The 21,428-nt window shown below is 38.3% G+C and overlaps 1 protein-coding gene across 3 annotated transcripts in view; it reads right to left on the reverse strand.

Annotated features, from left to right (window-relative positions):
* Window positions 1–1,107: 1,107 nt before the first annotated feature.
* Window positions 1,108–21,428, reverse strand: part of ptpn11b (protein tyrosine phosphatase non-receptor type 11b) — a 45,138-nt gene continuing 24,817 nt past the window's right edge. For 2 of the 3 annotated variants that reach the window (XM_053483300.1, XM_053483302.1), the window contains exons 3-16: window positions 16,021–16,215; window positions 14,511–14,703; window positions 14,295–14,411; window positions 14,034–14,147; window positions 13,521–13,617; window positions 12,577–12,656; window positions 12,212–12,367; window positions 11,511–11,642; window positions 10,174–10,328; window positions 6,711–6,778; window positions 6,439–6,590; window positions 6,130–6,230; window positions 5,574–5,690; window positions 1,108–2,864 (exon numbers count right to left, since the gene is read on the reverse strand). In XM_053483300.1, the coding sequence (XP_053339275.1) occupies window positions 5,606–5,690; window positions 6,130–6,230; window positions 6,439–6,590; window positions 6,711–6,778; window positions 10,174–10,328; window positions 11,511–11,642; window positions 12,212–12,367; window positions 12,577–12,656; window positions 13,521–13,617; window positions 14,034–14,147; window positions 14,295–14,411; window positions 14,511–14,703; window positions 16,021–16,215 (1,645 nt within the window). In that variant the 3' untranslated portion in view covers window positions 1,108–2,864; window positions 5,574–5,605. The remainder of the gene's footprint in view (window positions 2,865–5,573; window positions 5,691–6,129; window positions 6,231–6,438; window positions 6,591–6,710; window positions 6,779–10,173; window positions 10,329–11,510; window positions 11,643–12,211; window positions 12,368–12,576; window positions 12,657–13,520; window positions 13,618–14,033; window positions 14,148–14,294; window positions 14,412–14,510; window positions 14,704–16,020; window positions 16,216–21,428) is intronic. The other variant, XM_053483301.1, reaches the window with a different exon arrangement.

Consider the following 21,428-nt stretch of genomic DNA (forward strand, 5'->3'; position numbering starts at 1 on the left):
GTAATGTTTAACAAGGATAGTGGCACCTCTACACAGAGTTTAGTCCCCATCTCCATAAAGAACATGTTTTAATTTGGACCACAGACCAGCTGGAGGCCAACGCGATTTTGAATTTCTTTAACCACCTCGGTCTTGATATTAGCTCCAAGTCTGGCCAAGTCTTAACCTCCTGGAAGACGCAGCCTTCTAAATGAAAGAACTCATGCTATTCCACCTGATGAAAACCCCAGAAACACCAGCCACAAACAAACCCCAAAGCTTTAATGATCCAACTCCATATTTCGCAGTGGTGTAACAGGTGCTTTTCCAGATGCTGTGGCTTGACCAAAGAGTCTTGGTCCCATCTGAGCATTACAACTTGTGGTCCTAATGGTGCTTGTTTTAGATGTTTTTACTTCTTATGTGCTGATGTTAAGCTTCTTTCCTGTTATGCTTCCAAACAGTTTGCAGATGTGGAATTTCTATTTGGTTCAATTTCGAACCAACCAGAAACTTTGGCCCTAATTGTGCTTAATGGTATTTTTAACTGACATCTCAAAAAATATATTTATTACCTGATTTGGGCAGGACAAGGGTTAGGTACTTTCATGTAAAAAATTCTTTGGCTTTTTCCCTACAATAATGACTAACAAGAGATTTTTACACGTGTGCAACCTTATATTTATAACCGGGAAACAGGACTTTGTTAAAGGAAGAATGTTTAACGGAAAAAGCTATTGTTTCAAAGGAGTACTAAGAAGAATGAATTTTTAGAACAAAAACAAAGTACAGTGCTGTCCAAAGGTCTTGAGCCACCTCCTTTTTTCACATTAAATTAAATTAATTTCTGCAGATTAAATAAAGCAAATGGGATTAAATGTTTTACTGTGACAGGCTGTAAAGTGCCTAAAGATACAACTTTAAAAAAGGGGTTGTTTATGTAACACCCTCAGCTGCAACCTCATTTTCCTCCTCATCTGTTCCAACCTCCAACCTCCTCAGCAATCAGCATCACCAGTATACTAATTACCAGTCTGATAAGATGTCATCACCTGTGCCTGTTTCTTACTGGTTCATGCCTTAAGTTAGATGTTGTTTCATGCTTCAATGATTCAAAGGTCACTTAACCACCAAAAACACTTGTCTGAAACTGATCAGGTACAGGGACTGGTTAAAAAATGTAAAACAAAAACAAGCCAAAGCCTGGAAAACTATTCCTCAAGTCAACATTTAAAATACAAGAATGTCTGGTTCTTTGGAAGCAAAATACGAAGAAATTAGGGTTTGCTCAAGACTCTGCACAGTATTCTAATTTCTACAATCTTTTTTTTTTTTTCCTGAGGGCACTATATATAGTAATATAAACCACAGCTGGGTTGGATCCGAATAAAAACAGGGCCATCAAATCATCTTCCTTCTCATATAGTCTTCACAAAAACCATGGACATGTTTCATGGATGCAGACAGTGATTAATCCGACCCATTATAACCCGAGTTATTTTAAGCATACAGAATCTCAGACCAGCATGCAGCTCCTATAAGATCGCACTCATTTTGACATCACAAGTCATGCTGGTTTCTTCCAATCATCCTGTGTGGATTACCAGCATTTCGCAAATTGCTTTTTCACAGGAAAACCTATTCTGTATCCTTAGTCTCGGGCCATCTGGAGTACTTCAATCTGCACTGAAGATTGTGTATACAAGTGACCTGACCATCACGCTGACCTGTCCTCTCACTGAACACCACAACTTTTATGAACTCGTCGTGACTCACACACCTCTCAAATCACCCCTTGACCCGCTTCTGATGAAATATAGCAATCCCTGAACAACTCACAATCCCTGAATGCCTGTTTATCACCACATTTGTAATACACAAACCCTGAATATCAATCAAAAAGGTTACTGATCTTCCTCTGAGAATGTGGAATAAGAATTAAATGACATTTTTTTATGTTCAAAGATTCCTATATCTGTCAAAAAATGTCATTTATGATTGTGTTGCAAGAAATCAATTATAGATATACAGGAACATAGGAGAAATAATCAGTGTTATTGTTGAACTACTGAAACTTTTTACAACAAGATACTCTATAAAATACTTCTGAAGCCATGCCTGCTGGGAAAAACAAAACAAGAAAAAAAAAAAAAAAAAAATTCAAACACAGAAGCTGATTGGTCTATGAGCCCATTAATACCTACTGTAGCATGTGACCCTGTATATAATCAGTACAGGATGAGGCTTTGCAAAGCGTCACATCGGAAACTTTTTACCAAAGCATAAAATGCAGCCTGCTTATTGGCACATTATAAATCTAGCTACGACATGTACCACTTTAAAAAGTCACCCGTTTTTTGCTGTTAGCTAACAATGACATTAGGAACATCTCAGATGTTTAGACTAGCTGTTTTTTTTTTTATTTTTATTTTTACATTATTAAGCGTGCAAGCTTGGTAAGATCTTCTGCTGTATACATTCGGATCGCTTCGCCGTGTCCCTCCCACAGCAAAGCACTAACTATTAGTGAAACACAACAGAGGGCTTTAGGACAGCACATGGTCTGGCAGCAGGCATACAGAGTGTGGACAGAACAAAGCTGAAACCTAGAGTTTAGTCCTGTTTAACAGTCTTAGTCTGTTTACAAGTGATCATGTTGCTGAGCGCTAGGTAGGTAGAACTGTGCCGGCTTATCAGACTAGAGGGAGAAGCACCGAGGCAGCTCTGCTCTGGCTGTTTGTAGCGGATCAGGCACTTTGACAGCGAGTCAGTCGGCGAGGAAGGACTGAAGGGGAGCTGCGGAGCTCTCAGGGTCCACCAATCACATCTCCAACACACCAGTGAGTGTCCACCTCACAGCCAAGTGCCTGCACATAGCACCTCTACTGAAAAAGAGCAACAGCGCACACACGGTTACTTAAAATTTCAAAAGTTATAAAAACTTAAAGCATTGTAGATTCAAATGTCATTTCATCTAATACAGTAATGCTAATATTTTGGTAACATAATTTATCCACATACTTGACAACCAAGACACAGGGCTCAGTTTTGCCTTTGTGTTTTTAGATAACCTTTAAAGTCAACCCACTTCCATCTACTGTACATCAATACTTATGTTGTTATACATTAGTACTAGGAATATAATGTAGGATTATTTAAGCATAATGTAGTTCATTTATTTCATAAGAACTTTGAGTAAAACTATGTTAAAGAAGTAACATTTGCATATTATTTATGCTCTTTCCTTAGATAAAATTCTAAAGATTAGATTTAAAGATTATTAAAGATTAGATTTAGCAACAGCAACCAACATTTCAAACATTCATAAATCTCAGACAAATCTATTACTTAGAATTATTGCAGTGCTAATTCTAAGAAAATCGTTCAATGTAGAACCCCTTGGGGAAACCATCAACTCATCTGACCTAAAGACATTCCTGTGCTGATAAACTTTGCAAAACATCTGACTGTTACAAAGTGCTTATGACCGAGGCTACTTCCATAAATGTTAAATAAATGTCTCCTCACAAAAAATGTCAACCCACTAAAGATTATTTTAGGAATCTGTTTATTTTTAGTATTAGATCATGTGAAGCACTTGTGTATGAGCTGTAGAAAATCTACTCCACAGTGAGGTGGTGTAATGGCGTCTTATACCACAGCATTTAGGTTTAATGTTGATGGACGCAAATCAGCTTAGTTCATGTTATCAGTTTCATTACAGCAGTTGTAAACTTCTTTTGTCTTATCCATGGCAGAAAACTCTCTGAAATGTTATAAAGCCTGAAGTAGAGTTAATCTATACTCATCTGACCACATGACTTTTCCCCCCATGTTTTCCAACTTTATGTGCTCTAACAAATCGTTTTTGTCCTACTAGTTAATCTCTTATTTTCACATACAGTAGCTGTCTACTTCTCATTTCATTGCGCATGTGAAAATACGCTTAATTTCACTACCAAACGAAACTCTGATTTCTACTCTTGATTGTTTACGATGCAGCTTCATCAACTGTTTAAGCGATCTCAGATCATGTTTATTTATGATTTTTTTCCTGACCACATTTGTTCTGTAAAAATGATAGTTTAGCATTATTCTTCCGGGTTATAATAAATATGTGTTGGACTGTGGAACCCAATTAAACAATATATTTAAAGCATACATAAATATAAATAGATACAGTATTACTAATAATTTGCATACTACCTAACCCAACTACAATAATTTAACACAAATAACAGAAAAGTTGGTATTCTTGGAACGTTCCAAACCAGCTTCAAATGTCAGCAATTTCTTTGCAGAAAAATGACCTAATTTGCCTTATCTGGCAAAATACCACACCTGTCCTGACTTTACTAGGGTTGATCTGACTGGGGCCGGGCACGCCCACACTGCCAGCTGATGTCCACAAGCTGTTAAACGAGGTGCATTCCTCTGCTTTTAAATCATACTGTGTTTCCTCAAATGTTTCATCAGGTTTGATATGTTTGCCCCATTTCATGCAATAGTTTTGTTGCATGTTGTGGTGTCAGAATCCTTTGTTGTGAAATACAGCCACACATTAGACTGTTTAGCTTTCGGCATTTTAATCTAAGGGTAATTATCTAATATTCTGTATTTAGCTAATGCTACCTGCTACCTGACGTCAGAGCTAGTGTAATTACGACATTCACGTAAGTTGTCTCATTTCCTCATTTGGAGATGTGCTTTTAATTCAGAATTTGAAAACAATCGGCACACTTGGGTTCTTACACAGATCAGTTGTATTTGTATTATTAGAGCTTTCCGACTCCATTCACGCCTTTTTTCTCAGTCTGGAAATTATTCTTCATGTGCGGTGGCACCGCAGTAAGGCACCGAAATCTGCGCTCTAATTTGATTCTAGTACATACCGGTTATATAGATACATGTGCCACAGTGGCCAGTTTCAGTACACAACATTTTTTTCAGACCTGATTGTCCAAATAAAAAGCTCTTTACCGCATCAGTTAGAGTAAAAAAAAAAAAAAAAAAAACAGTTTCCAACTGAAACTTATGGAAACAGCTAAAACTGCAGTAATTAGAGCTCCTAAGTATTTATATCTAAACAGGGAGGGTTTTTCTGGCCAGTCAGTGTATAAACCTGTGGTTTAAATTAAAGATGACAATAAGAGAAAATCTTGCTTTTCAAATTTAAGGAACTATCAATGCTGTGGTATAAGAACGGTAAATTACGCTTAGAACAATCCGTAGTGTAATAACTTGCAATTATTTAGATTGAACCTACTTAACCTTACATAGCACAAGCACTTTTTAGACAGCAGAAAGTCAGGAACCTCTTAAATGTATAATTTAATCATGATCACATAATAATAAAATTAACCGGGTTTACAGTGGAAATATTTACACTGTGACCTCAGAATGACTTTGACTTTTCACTTACTTGTTTAACCCACTGACTCTCATACCCCTGACACCACCTGTAGAAGCAGCTGTGTGGTGCTAACTGCAGTGCAGAATGTAGTTTGCGTGTGTGTATGTGTGTGTGTGTGTGTGTGTGTGCGTGCGTGCGTGCGTGTGTGTGCGTGTGTGTGGAAACGGAAACGCATACTCACACAGAGAAAGTGTGAGGCAGCAGCCCCGAGCCCTATCTCCTGGAGTTTGTGCAGACTGAGCTCTTTGGGGTTTTGATGTGTACGTTTTCGTACACACTGGATGTTTCATCATTCATTCTAGTGAAATAAGACAGGATGTTATAAACAGTGTGCACTATGACTGATTTACTCTCTAAACAAATCTCACTAGTAAACTAACAAACAGAGACACAGATGTGCAGTGCGGTTTACAGGTTACTGTCCAACAGGATGTTTCACAAACAAATAAAGGTAGTTGTATGTCACAACACTCATCAGACGGCAAACAGATGTAAGTTGAGTCAGTGTGGGCGTGAGCTATAGGTAGTTTACAGGCACTAAAAACTGCAGATTAGCACAGGTTACTTAAACAGTTTACGGAAAATGACTTACTTGGTAAAGACATTTTAACATACTCATTGGGACAACTTACGCAAGCAACAACAGTAAATTCAAATGATTTCTCATAAATGAAACTTCTTCATGAATAATTAACTCCTGTGTGGGTTGCGACTAGTGGCTGCATGGAGGAACTTACACAGGTGAAGAGCGAGAGGAGCTCATGTTGGGCATGGCCCTCGTATTTGTCATCTGAGGGTACTTGATATTGGAGTACTCTCTTTCCTTTGTCTTATTCCTCTAAAAAAGATCAACAACACCACAATGACAAACTGCTGTAGGCAAGAGGAGCAATGATACATACTTCCTGGACAAAAGATCTCTTTTTTATGGCTTTGAACTCACACTGCCGGGGATGCTGTTACACAGCCAGTGAAGTGGTGGTGATTAAGTGGGGAAGCGAACAGGGTGACTCCTAGAAACACAATCCTAAGGAATGAAATGTTACCTGCTCCTCCTCCAGTCTCTTCTGTGCCGTGTCGATATATTGCTGTACAGCCATGTAGATGAACTTGTACTGAGCTTCGGTCTGGACCATGCCGGATCGCTGCTGACGCACCCTCTGGATGGTCTTAGGGACGTCGATGTCACAGTCCAGGCCTATGCAGACATACACCTTGTGGTGAACAGACTTAACCACGATAACATACACACCACTGCATCACTTATCAGCTTTCACTGTAGCCTAACACAATATCAGGATTGATGTTAACAGCATACCTTGTCTATTTATGATATCAATAAGGATGTCGATCACAATTATTGTGCCTGTTCTTCCGATCCCTGCGCTGTAGTAAAAGCAAACACAGATAAGAAGGAAAATTTAGAACCAATACTAATCATAAAAACAACATGGTAGTGTATATATCTAATCTAATCCTGGGCCACGTTAAGAAACACAAATAAAATAAGTTAATCTGCCTAAACATCTCTAAAATCATGGTTTTGACACACCCACAAGAAAAACAGTCATAAAAAAAAAAAAAAAGATTTACTTTTCTTTTTCAAAAATACTTTTTGTCTACACACAAACAAAATTATAGTAGTATTACTAGTAGTATTACTACTAAATAATAGTATTAAGACAATTTGTGCCATGTAAGTCAGAACTCCCGGTGCACAAAACAGGTTATGTCACTAATTAGGGCTCATCTCTCTGGCTGAAGTGTTGAGCTAATCAGTTGGTTTAGGTAATGGATGGAACAAATATTTACTTTCTAAAGCCGGGGTCTCCATGGCTACAACTTGGGAATTCTCAACTGAATTGTTAACTTCTTATTTGCTAACAATCAAGCAGGCATGGCCTGAGCAAGTCACACCAGAGTACTGCAGACGTCTTTTTAGCTCTAGTCACATCTGGATCCAGCAGTTTTTAAAGAATAAAGGACTTCATACTAAATATTGATTGTTGTATATAAATTTCATTGCATAAAATAAACTATTTTTATTATCTTAGTGTCATTAAAACATTAAATTTCACATTTGTCTCAATACTTTGAGTATTGGTTACCCCTTCATCCATCTTTAACTGTCACCGTAACAAGATGGCTACAATGACCGATCACTTCACATCAGCGGTCAGTGCTGTCAGTGCTTTTCACCAGATGTGAAAGAAAAGGCACACACCGAATATTTAAGCTACTAACCCTGGAGGTGCAATGCAACAGTGCTACCCACTAGAGATTAAAGTTTAATTTGTCTTTTGTTGGTCGATTAAATTAATTGGGATTTCTGATTCAAAATCAAATTACACATTTTGTTTTATTTAATGTGATTTCATTTTAATTTAATTTTTATTTTATTTTAGTATACCTTGGTCTAAAATAGTTAAATTCCCAAAAAATATACCAGAGCTTTGCAGAAAATACAAACTACTTGCATCTCCGGCAAGTACTCGCTTTTACAAAATTATTGCTTCTACTTTTAATGGGTGGTTTGTAGAATACCGCCACCTATTGGACTGGATCATCATCAAGTAGTTTTTAATACTTCAGGCACTACCTGGCTCACCTGAGCCTCCAATAATGAACATATTAAGTTAAACACATCACCTGTTATATTTAATTTCCAAATCCTAACACACAGTCTGACTGCAGCTCAATCCCTGCTATCTGTTATCACCCGAATGAGGAATGAGCCAACTCAGGAAGTTTTTCGTTATGTCCGTCGCCCTCGGCTTGCTCAACAGATACAATCTGATCATTTTGATTCATACATACTGTCTCACATTTCATAGACATTTACATATTTTTCTTTTAATTCTGTATAGCTGCTTTGTGGCAATGATTATTGTTAAAAGTGCTATACAAATAAAATAAAATTAAATTGGATAAGTCACCAGGCTGCGATATTAAGTGGTATATCCTGATAGAAAATATGCTGATAGAAAAGGCAAAATGAAGAAAAACACAGTCACAACAATCTCTGATTTGAAACTGCATTGCAAGGCTTCTAGTTCACCTCGTTGTAAAATTTCCTTTGGAAATAAATTATGATAAATGGATTTTTAGCAAATTCATGCCAATTGCAGCGTGCATGTGCAGGCTGAAGCGGTGATGTCAGTCTTTTTTTGGTTTTTCCGCATGCACCAGACAACTGTGTTTTATAAAAGTTTTTAAAATCAATGTGTGAAAAAAGGGCGCCTGTGCCACAGTGATTTTCAGGCTTTTACTGTATCAAGTTGTTGCATAGCTACTGTACAGTACATGCTACAAATAAACAGACAGCCTGTTGATTTCAGTCTGTAATCCAAATAACTGATGGCCCTTAGCTGCAGTCAGAATGCAATCTTTAAATGTAGTTTCTCTATTTTGACTTTTGGGAATACAGAATCTCTAGTCTTGGTTTATAAACATAAAAAGAAAAAGCAGGTGTTTGGATCCCAAAGACTACACAACCACTCGGGAGTTCAAGTGAGCAAAAAAGATGTGTGACTTCTAGGCAGGAGGGATGGCATACCCTACAATCTCTCTCTCTCTCTGCCAATCCAAGAAGGCAGTCATGGATGGCTGTAAGTTCATGCATGTGGAACGAAGGATAGTGTGAGTGACAGAGTCTGCTTTGCTGGCTTGGCCAAGTCAGGCGTATGCGGGATGGCTGAATCCCCGAAGACATCATGTACTCAGAACTTGCTGCAGCATCTTGGCCCACAGGGTGCTCATAGCTGCAATACTGGGACATTTGCAAGCATGACCTGAAGTGTGTCGATATCATAGTTGACACTCAAGAAGAAACGGCTGCAAACTGCTGGACCTGGTGAGAGGCTATACGCATAGGCATCACCACTGCTGAAGAAAATACACTTGACTGTAGGTGGAGAGAGAAGAGAGAGAGAGAAAGAGAGAAAAAAGGAATGCCGCAGCACTGACCACCCAGCTGCAGCCACCAGTGTTTGTGAGCAGCAGCTGTGACAAGGGCTGTCACTCAAGATTTGGCTTGTTCAGCCCCAGCTGATGCTGTTTCACTTTTAGCAGAGTTTTCAACCATGCACATCCCTTGACTGTTAAAACAGATGGAGCCAGCAATGTTTTGCTAACACTACTTCACTAACTGGCAGGTGAGAATGAACTACAAACTAATAGCCAAGAAAACAGGCAACGCCTGATCGGACTACAGGTGCTGATATAGCGTATAACAGCAGTGGGATATTTTAACTATATGTATATCTATAAGAATCTTAAATTACTTCCACCCCTATTAAGCACACTGCCGGACACCAGATCAACGATAGTTGCACTAGACACAGAAGGATAAGTTTTAAGTTAAGTTATAATCTACAAATGGTGTTTATAGAACCTGTTGTATAAAAAACAATATCACACTTGAGGTCTTGCTCTTATCCTTGATATCTTTGCTGCAATTTAATGTCTTTGACCACCTACGAACAGCACTTTCTCCCTAGTGATATTGATAAATTACACAGGGTTGACCAAAAGTCTGTAACCAATCAGGTAAATGCTGTGCAATCAGGTAAAATTCTGCAACAACTTCTCTATGTAAAGAATCATGTCTTGCTTACATAAGAGTGGTTAGTTAATAAATGAACAAATATAAAAATAGTAATAAAGAAAATCTAATTTCATATAAGGAAAATGGCTATGGATCCAGGCCTGGCTGTACTCGGTACAAATAGCTGTACAGATTTAGCAGACTGTAGGTATAAATTAGCTGCACTGTGAATTACCTGCAGTGGACTATGACAGGTCCGGTGTTTGGAATGGAGTTCTGAGTTCGATTGACCTGCTCAAGAAAGTTAAGGACTCCTCCGGGTTCATTGGGCACGCCGTGGTCAGGCCAGCTCAGGTACTGAAAGTGCCAGATAAACCGGGAAGCCTCCTTCTACAGTTATACAAAGACCAAATGTACATTCAGTGAATGAGTCAATGAGACAAACTTTAAAGTACGAAGCAAGCCAGAAAGAATGCAAAGTCTAAAATACATTTGTGCTGTAAATCTGTGGTTCTTAAAGTGAGTTGTTCAGGTTCCTACATTACATTACATTAGTTTAAAGACGTGATAATAATGGGCTTCCTATAATCAGCTAATTTCAAATGTAGAACCCTGGACACTTAAAGTAAATGTTAGTGTTGGCTTGTGAATCTTAAGAAAAAAAAAGAAAATTATGCAGAAACTACCAAAGTTCAGGTTCAACAAATAATCCAGATCTATACTTTAACGAAGTGTAACTGGTTGTCATAAGAAAATTACAAAATAAATAAAGCATAAATAAACAGATCAGGTGTTAAATAATTGCTGATTATTTAAATAATACAGTGGCACCTCGGCATATAAATTTAATCCACTCTGGAGGCGAGTTCTTAAGGCAAAATTTTGTATAGTAAAACGCATTTTCCAATAGGAAATAACATAAATGCCCATAATTCGTTCCTGACACCCAAAAATATTACCCATATTACCAACTTTCAACACTATAATAATATTTTACTATACCAAAACTTCAAATTTAGAAAGAAAAAACTAATAAATTAAGTGAAATATAAAATAAATAGACATTAAACCTCACTTAATCGTTATAAATGATTCCTCTTGGTACTGAATGCTTTAAAACATAAACTGAATTTGGGTCCCTTTTCTTGGGACCCCTGGTGCTATACCTTAACTGAATCTTGCACAAAATGCAAAAAAAAAAATCCCACAAAAAAATTATGTAAACTCGCTTCACCAGGCTTTCCACTGACAAATAAGCTTTGAACGGCTCCTGGACGTAACTACAACTTAGCCTTTAACTTTTGCTCGTATGCCGAGACATATTTCTTGCAAAAATTCAGTTCTTAAGGTGAAAATCTGTGACGTGGGGCGTTTGGATGCCACATGATACATTTCCCATCAAAAGTAATAGCTTTGTTGTATTTTGCAAGGTGTTGAAGGATTTTTACATTAAAAGCTGCAGATTTGTCTTGCGTTTGTGGTTTATTTTGTCTGTGGGATGTGAGGTGTTACGTGGGATCCCTTTTTGCAGAAATGAGGGAAAACCCAGCTTTTAGTAGTGAAAGGTCTTACCCGATCTGTACGTGTGACCTCCAGCTCTCTGAGAATGTAGTCCTGAGCAGCCTGCTCCTCCATGTTCCTCACACACACGTTCCCGAACTCCTTTGTTGTGCCTGTGTCTGGCCAGTAGCGTACACATTTATTCTGAGAATGGACAAAGTACAAATAAACTTAGGAATCAGCTTCTAAGTACTTCGGTGGACCAAACCAAGTTACTTAATAACATACTGTAGCAGCGGCAATAAACGTATATGAAATTGGACATAGTTCAGTGACTAGTTTTATAAACGTGTACCAGCCCAGCTTCTGGAGCAGGTTGTGTGTTGAGGCTTAACCAATCGTACTCATTTTGTAAATGTATATTATTTAGCTGAAAACAAATTATTGGACCAGAGCCTCCAGCACTAGAGACAAATTTTTTTTTATGGTCTACGGTGTGAACTGACATAATGGCCTCGTTTAAAGACAAGATGACAATTAAAGCAATGTTTAAAGACAGACAGACACAGAAGTATCTATTTATTCTCTCTACGTCACGTTCAAAACTGATGTATCTCATTTGTTCAGAATCAACAGCTCTGGTTAAAACTGGTTCAACAAAAATGTTGTAATGTGCAGCATTTATATAGCTCGCATTATCAAAATAAACCTTAGCTATGTTCTTTTGCAACAGCTGGAAATAAAGCGCAGCAGCCTCTAGGGCCTGACCTCACCCTGCCTCGCTCCATCTCCTTAGTCGTCATGACAATAACGTGAGTGTTTTCCTGATAGACCATTTTCCAGAAGTCCAGCACTGTGTTCTGGAGGCAGCCCTGAGTAGCAATGAACACTTTGCCTTCGTCCCCATGACGGCCCTCTTCCTGCACGCTCTGAGAGAGAGAAAAACACACAGCGGTGGTGCTGCATTATTAGATTCCTTACACTTCAATAATTTAAAGATATGAAATGTCACGTTTTATATTACAACACTGCGTGCTCTCATGGGCTTGGCATCCTCGGGATGTGTTTAACAAAGAAATGATGAGAGGCAAAATTGTCTTCGGGATTACATCAGACATTTCACCTGACACTGACTTACTCTGATGTAGTTGGCATTGATGTAGTCAGAGCCGGGCACGTCGGGATCTGCTTCGCTGATCGTAACCCGGGTGGTGTCGACTACAACACAGAGAACGAGCATGATTAGGACTAAAGGTATAGGATGAAAGGATAATAATAATAAAACCAGTTCAACAAAACCACCAACTCATGCAAGTATTCATTTATCAGCCTTTATGTGAAAGGTACACAGAAACTGAAGTATTAAAATTTAAGATGCTTTAGATTTTAGAATTTGCGCAGATTCATATTTAAGTGGGTGAGCACAATAAAGTGTAATAATATTGTAAAATACTAACAAAAAAAATTTACTAATAAAAAAAACAGACATTTAGTTTAGCGGTGGGTGCATAAGTATTCAAGTATTTTATTTTTTTTCAAAAAAAAAAAAAAAACTGAACAAAAAAAAAAGGACGTTTACCAGGTCAGACCTTTTCACCGGGTTGGGGGAATGTTCATGCAACCGAAACTTTTACACTTCATTTGTCAACCTACAACAGCAACTTGCTAAATCTTCTACTTCTTCTTCTTTCAGCTGTTCCCTTTCAGGGGTCACCACAGCGAATCACCTGCCTCCATCTAACCCTATCCTCTGCACCCTCTTCTCTCACACCAACTGCCCCACTTCCAGCCCTCTTTCACTAAATCCATAAATCTCCTCTTTTGATTACAGTACATTTTGTTAGTGGTTGAGTCTACAGCCACTTTCATTTCATTCCTTTTTTGCCATCTAGTGAAATGGTTATTTAAAATAGTATAATTAACAAGACAATTTTAATAGCGGATATTAGATTACAGCTTTTAACAGACCGATCCTGGATTATGAGCATGATTTGTTTGACAATCAAAAAAAAAAAAAAGAAGAAGAAGAAAAAAAAAAACTAAAGAAATAGGTTGTGGCAGCTGGGGTGTGTCAGTACATACATGGTAGAATGTTCTTATATCTGTTTTTGCTCTTATTCTCAGCTCTTTGGCCTTCTTTTCTGGGGTACAGCAGTTTGCATTCCTGTTGCTGTAGCATCTGGGGGAAAACATAAAAGAAAAAAAATAAAACTACTGAAGAAAACAATGGTAATGGTAGAACTATCGCATATAACAAAAATAGTACTTATGGCAAAATAAGCTTTTGGAGTAGGAAAAAAAAAGAAAGAAAACTACTAAGAACTATATGAAACTTTGTGTCCAGCCAGCGCCCCCTGGGGGGAGAGAGAGAGAGAGAGAAAGACGCAGATGCTGTATATGAGGTCATACAAGAAGCTCAGACAGAGGGCCTTTTGTTGAGGGAATTTCTAACTGCATGTTTCATCAGATGTAATATGCAAAGAAGTGCAGAGGCAAGTATAACCATAACTACTTCCCTGTGGAAAAAATAAATTTCTCAACAAGGCTGAGCTACTCGATAAAATCTTAAAAAAAAAAAAAAGTTTACTGATATACCTCAAACTCTTCCCAGAAGCCTTGCTTGGGTTTTTCAGAATTGTCTGCCACTTTGTTTAACTCTCGCACCCGGTTCTCAATGTTGGCTGCGTTTATCCGAGTGGCATTGAACGGCTTCCATTTGTAAAGAGAAAGCACAAGGCAACTATTAGAAACACTGCAGCTTGGCAAACAGCCCAATGTGCTTTAATACAAAACAAGAATAAAAAAAGAAGTAGGAAAAGCTCTACAGACTACAAGCGTGAAACAGAAAATGCGCACCTGCTTAAGGTGCACTACAATCCCGCTCTTCTCCACCATTGGGTTCTTTTTATAGTGCTCCACCAAGTCTGTTAGTGTGTCAAACCTCTCCCCTCCACCCACATCATACTTCACATCCTGTACCGGCAGCATAAGGAGACACAAATGACATGATAAGGCTTTTTGAAAATCCAACAATCACTCGCTTAAGCGCCTAATCTCTAATCTCCTTCATACCTGGTAGCGTATCATGACGTGGGTGACCTTTGTCTTGCGGTCCACATTTTCATGTTTTTCCTCATTAGTGAGCACAGATAGCACAAAGTCTCCGGGTTTGCTCTGACTCTCCCTCACCAGAAAGCTGCCCGGCTTGCCTTTCTCCGTGAGGAGCTTCTCTGCGTCTCTGCCTGACAGATGGCCATGATACCACCTGAAAATACAAATTCAAGTTCATTTCTTTTAACGCAGGTTTTTTTCTTTTTTTTAAACAAATGTGTGGTTAAAAAATATCTATAGGCCAAAAAATGTACAGATATTGCCCAGGCATCAAAACAAACCACAAAAATTATCTTTTTTTTTTCTGTCAAGAGTCTTTATCACGTGGCACACGTTTCGGTCTGAACGATGCAAACTATACGTTTGCGGTTGGAAAATTGGCACATGTGCTTGTAAGAAAGCTCGCCTACATCATGTGATAGAGCTGTTGATGTGGAAAAGTGAAGATATGTGTGGGTGGCATCATGGCTGTTTTCGTTTAATGGAAAAACCGCAAAAACCGAGCTATCATGAACTGTGATCTTCATGACCAGACAAAGATAAGTGAAGCATCTAGAGTCTTAGAAACAAACCTAAACATTTTTTTTATGTTACAGTAGTACAAGGTGATTAGAGTAGATCTCCTAAAGTTTAAACAGCAGGCGTGGATAGAAACACGAACTATAAACACAAAGCTAAGAAATAGCTTCTCTAAGATCTGAATTCTAAAAAAACAAAGCAAAAAAAGAAAGAAAGAAAAATCAGAAAAGATTTCTGAGGAAGAAATACGGAAAGGACTGACACTACATTCATCCCATACGATCACCAAATCATTTGTCTCTTTTGGCTCTTTGCCAAGTATAGCCCTCTAGTTTGTGCACTAGAGGGCATGGTTTCATGAATTCTCTCTCTCTCTCTCTCTCTCTCTGTATACATGTGTTAAAGGTGTGTGTGTGTGTGTGTGTGTGTGTGTGTGTGTGTGTGTGTGTGTGTGTGTGTGTGTGTACTGACTAGTACCCTAAAATCTGGTTCTCAATCAATTATCACTTGCTTTACTGGAACATTGTGCAGTTCTTTGCAGTTCTGTTATTCTTCAAAGTGAAATAAAACATAAAGAATGTGGTGCACTGTATACCACTGTGTGAAAGATCACATTTGATGCTGGGGTTTGCACATCACTATCCAACCTCCCACTCAGCAAGTTTAGAGCAGGACAGACGCAGACTCATTTTCAGGTTACTCAAGTTGGAGTTGAACATAGCGCACTTCACCTAAAGCCAGTCGGCTTTAACGAGCTCGGACACGAGCTTCCGTGTGCAGCTCGCTCAGCTGAGCCAGATGACGCAATATACGGTATACACGATTTAATGATATGTTATTATGCACATTAATTATTATTTCATTTTTGCTCGTAACGTAAGGACACACTGAAGCTGGAAATGTAATTCTATGAATGAAATGTTGTGCACCGTGTGCGTTGCTGCTGTTCTACCTCTCAGACGTGGGGTCTTTGCAGTTGAGAGGATATTTGAGCTCGATAACGTCGCCGTTCCTCTCTCGCAGTAGGTCGTGCTGTTCCATGTAATACTGCACCAGCTCGGCCAGAGTGGCGAACTTCTCCCCTCCATACAGGTCGTAGTAATCGCCAGAGTTCTGGATCTTAATGTGAGTGACTTCATCATTCCGCCTAATTGGGGTCGACAGAAAACACAGATAAGGCAAAGGATTGGGTGCTCAGTGAGTCGATATGGTTAATGAACTCGTTTCAAACTACATTTGTTCTACAGTACCTTTATAACATTTTTTCACATTACACACAGTATGATTTATAAGGATATACAAAAAATATGTTTTCTGCATTATTTATTAAAGTACTACAATTTGTTTTAAAGCCAACAGTGGATAAAAGAAATATTGTTCAATTTAAATAAAATCATTCCAGCTATGTAGGAATGTTGAAAGTAATTAATTAAAGTAGCATTATGTTTTATTTAAAAAAAGTAGGTTTTCCCCAAGCCTGACACAAATACATTTTATTTGGTAATAAATTAATGGAAAAAACCAATAGCACAATCCAATGATTTAAAAAACCACTACAAACAAGAAGCCAGTGAAAGTTTTAACATTTTGGAGCAAGTGCTCAAAGTGGTGGCCAAAAGTATTATGACAAAATATGCCATGTATTATAGTTCTCCCTGTGCACAAAAGTTGTGCTAATTAACTGAAAAATCTAGCTACTGTATGTCTTCAGGGCTAGACCGAAAAAATTAAATAAAATGAAAAAACAAAACAAAACTTATGCACAAGGGTGAAGGAGGCAGAAACTATAAAGAATCTTGAGGCTTTAGTACATGATCTTCAGGGAGCAATCAAGCAGACATGGATTGAACGAGTGACACCCGAGTACTGCAGACGTTTGTCTTTATGCCCAACAGGTTTCGAAAACTAAAGCACTTCATACTGAATACTGATTGTTGTATAGCAACTTCATTGCATAATACTACAAATTATTCTTCAATTATAACTCAAATTATTTCTTAAGTGTGGAAAGTTTTGTAATTTTATATGTATGTTATAATGCTGTGCCTTTTTTTTAATTACACTTAAGTGCTATGTACTTTTCAGTGTTTACCCTTTAATAGTAGAGACATGGCAGACCACCATGCCCACAAGAGCCGCTACCAAGCCTGCACAACAGATAATTTTAAAAATCTAATTCCTCTCAATGTATACTCCTAGAGGGCGGCACGGTGGTGTAGTGGTTAGCACTGTCGCCTTGCACCTCCGGGGTCTGGGTTCGATTCCCGGCCAGGCTCGAATCTTGTCTCTGTGTGCATGTTCTCCCTGTGCTTGGTGGATTTCCTCTGGGTACTCCCGGTTTTCTCCCACAATCCAAAGACCTGCAGATTAGGATAATTGGCATTCCCAAATTGTCCATAGTGTGTGTGCCCTGCGATGGATTGGCACTTTGTCAAGGGTGTACCCTGCCTTGTGCTCCAAGGGATAGGCTCCAGGCCCCCGGCGACCCCGAATACAGGATAACGTGGTATAGATGATAATGAGTGAGTGAATGACAGTGATTATACTCATAGGGAAATAATCATAACCAAATTCTATCAGGTGTCTCTTCCTGTGTTCTCTTCTGCTTCAGTCTGAAAAACAAACAAACCCAGGAACAGTGTTGTACATGAAACCTCTCATTTTTTGGCGACTGGTAAACTGAACGGATCAGTTTGCAAATAAAGAATGTGAGCGTCATTAACATGCAGTGTGATGACTGTGAGCGGCGAAGACTTCATTTGATTTCTAATACTGCTAATACAGACATCCCACACACTGAAACCAGTTCCCTGACACCCGCAAATCATATACAATATCCCCGGAAATTAATCATTTGAGAGCGAGCAAGCAAGAGAGAAAGAGAGAGTGAGAGCGAGACAGTGAGTGAGGCGAGAGACCGAGCGCACACACACTGATTAGTCTTGTGCTAAGTGAACCTATTACTGTTCGCAGTGGGCAGGGATTTACCATTTATCCCCTTCAGTGTCTTATAAACGTACTCTTGATTATAAAAGCAGTTTTGTGGCTGCATTTTTTTATCACCCATGGCAGGTTAAATAGTTGTGAAAGACATATTAAGAGAAATTTAACAGTCTCATTTGTTCATTAGCATTGGATAGCTAGCATTATTTGAACTACTGTAGCTGCTACTCTGTATTTAGGCCCTGTGGGACTTCCTGTCTCCTCTTTACTTAAATAGAATATAAAAAAAACAGGAGTTGAATTTTGCTAATAAATTTGATAAACACAATTTGTTTTTATTTAAAAAAATTTCAAGTTACATTTTTCTGCATGAAATTATTTATTTTATATAATTATTACAAACCAAAGTTTTGTGAGAGAAATAAATAACCAAAACGTTTAGCATGTGCGCACCAAAATCTATCATCCTCTTTCCGGCATGCTTGAAAATAATCTATTGTATCGATATTGTATTTATACAATAGTGCACTTTATATTGTCTCTCTTAAATTTAAAGCCATCTTAATTCATACTGACGTGTCATGCAATGATGTTTTTCATTAACCTCATTAACATGAGCAGAATTGCTCTTCCTTTTCCTTTCTACATTTTTTTAAATAATGAAGTAAACTAGCAGACATGGATGTTGTTCCAGTCACTTCTGCTGACCTTCCAAATGATTGACAAAGTGTTAAGAAGACATGGCAGGCATAGCAACCTAACAACTGAAGTCACTACTTACTCTGATGAAACACTTTCTTTCTCTCAATGAGTGACAAATGCGCATTTTTATTAGCGCAACACAAACGCTAAAACCATTTTACAAGTCCATTCAAAATGAGTGATCAGTTCACAGCAGGAGATTAGAGCAATGATAAACTGTAGCCACAGCTGCAATACACAGCAGGAACAATCCACACTAGATATTTTCCTTTACTTTAAACTTTTTTTTTAAACAAGTACCAACGTACTACAAATATGCTGAAGCTCCAAATGTCAACTTATGGAAAAAAAGACAACTTGAGCACCTGCACAGATAAAATCAGCTTGGCTCAGGCAACAAACCACAAGTGTGCGGCAATGTCTGATCATATCTAGCATGAAAATACACACACAAAAGCGTCAGTTCAGCAAAAGTATGGCCTCGTATTTTATAGCAATAAGGCCATGCTGCAAATGGATAATGAGGACAGAGTGATACAAAAGTGAGATAAATTCGATCTCTTATTCGCTCGTAGATCTAGTGCGTCTATGTGATCTTGGCTTCTAAATCGGCACTCTCTCCTGGGTGTAATTGAATTATAGTGGGAGGACTGGAGACTGGGCATTGCAGGATTTCAGTGCTGAGGCCTAATGGGCGAGGAACTGCTGCAAATGGGCAGTTCGTTCTGTCCCTCTGCGTGCTGCTCTAATGCAATCACCGTGCACAGATCCAGACATGGCAAAAAGCCCCAGCTGATCTCATTTAGCCCCCCTGCGCTCCCGGATACGCTGCTTCCCTGGTCACATTTGCCTCAAAGTTACTAACAAGGCATGGAACAAAACTGCTTGATAAACCAAAGGAAGTATACTGTACTTGCATGCATGCATGAAGCAAGAAGTCTAAATAAAATTAAGGAAAGAAAAAAAAATGTCCCTAGTGCTTGAATAAATTTTAATTTCTTTCAATTATTATTTAAGGTCTCCATCAATGGACAGATAACTTTATTTATCCCATAAATAATAAGAAGAATCATATTCAGTTAAAAAAAAAATCCACCCATTCATTATCTACACTGCTTGGTACACCCTGGATTTGGTGCCGACCCACAGCAAAGCACAAAATTAGAGATTTTTTTTTTAAATAAATTTTAATTTATATATGTTTGCATTGAGGTGCTGTTTCTCTATATTCCTACAGGTGGCACATACAACTATTTCCACCTCAACTATTCACAAAGAAAAAAATATTAAAGTATTTGCTGAATATGTTTAAAATAGAAACAAGCGCAATAGAGAGAAACGTAACACAAATCAAATCAGCACCTTTGTATGATGATAATATATCATATGTGGTCCCTGATGATTTCCATCCCTAACACTCAAACATCCAATCATACACTAAGGGCAAGTTGGACACGTCTTTGGACTGAGTGAGGAAAGCCACCAAGCACTGAAAAAAAATCAAAATTACACGCACACAGACTGGAGGTGAGGTTTGAACCCCCAACCCTGAAGGTGAGATATCAACTTAAAGATTAAATTAGGGCTGCAACAACGAACCGATAAAATCGATAAAAATCGATTACTAAAAGTGTTGGCAACGAATTTCATAAGAGATTCGCTGTGCCGCGCGATGCGGAGACATTTTATTATTAGAGAAAACTTTACTTGAGTGGAGTGAACACGCGCGCCTCATACACAGAGCGGAGCAAAAATTTAAGACGAGCAGAGGTAGAGGCAAAATACATAGTGGAGGCAGAGAAATCCATAATCAGGTAAATGTCTGCCCTGCTGGGTCCTAGTGCACGTCTCTTACTGGTATAATCAACATCTGTGCACGCGTGTACTGTTTACTATAACACTGCGACCACGTGTGTGTGTGTGTATAAAACATTTATTTTTATGTCTGTATGCGTGTACAGTATGTACAGCGGCCGTGTAAAGCAAAAGCATGTCTCATTAGAGACGTTAAAAACCCATGGCCTCTCCCTGCTCAAGGCTTAGCCTGCTCTTTGGCTGCTGTGTGTTTACAGACACACACACACACACACACACACACACACACACACACACACACACACACACTCTCTCTTTCTCTCTGCTTTACACAAAAACACTGCTCTGTTGTGATTCTTTTCAAAGGTAAAGTGCAGGTTAATTTGTTTTATTTTTACTTTACAGCAGTGATTCCGTCAGTGTGTTTTAAAAAAATAAAATTTGGTTTACGAGTGTTTTGGAATACGAGCCCGCTTCTGGAACGAATTATGCTCGTAACCCAAGATTCCACTGTATATATTTGGCAAATGTCTATGTTTTTTGTTAGTCCATTTTTATTTTATTTTATTATAGTCATAACAGCTCAAGGATCAACATGTTTGTGCACTTTCTAAAGATTTTAGTTCTGTATTTGAATAAAAGGTTGGAAATTAATGCTTTTCTTGGTTTTTGTCTTTTATCCAATTAATCGATTAATCGAAAAAATAATAGATTATTAAAATAATCGTTAGCTGCAGCCCTAGATTACATATGCAAATATAAACTCTAAAGTAAATAAACACATTGGCAAGTGCAGTGGTATTTATTGTAGAAATTAGGAATTCCAACCAAAAAAAAGTAAGAAAAGGTGCAAAACAACAACACTGACAATGACGCAACCACAATGATGACAACAACACC

Source organism: Clarias gariepinus, chromosome 22, assembly GCF_024256425.1.
Source record: "Clarias gariepinus isolate MV-2021 ecotype Netherlands chromosome 22, CGAR_prim_01v2, whole genome shotgun sequence".
Lineage (NCBI taxonomy): Eukaryota > Metazoa > Chordata > Actinopteri > Siluriformes > Clariidae > Clarias > Clarias gariepinus.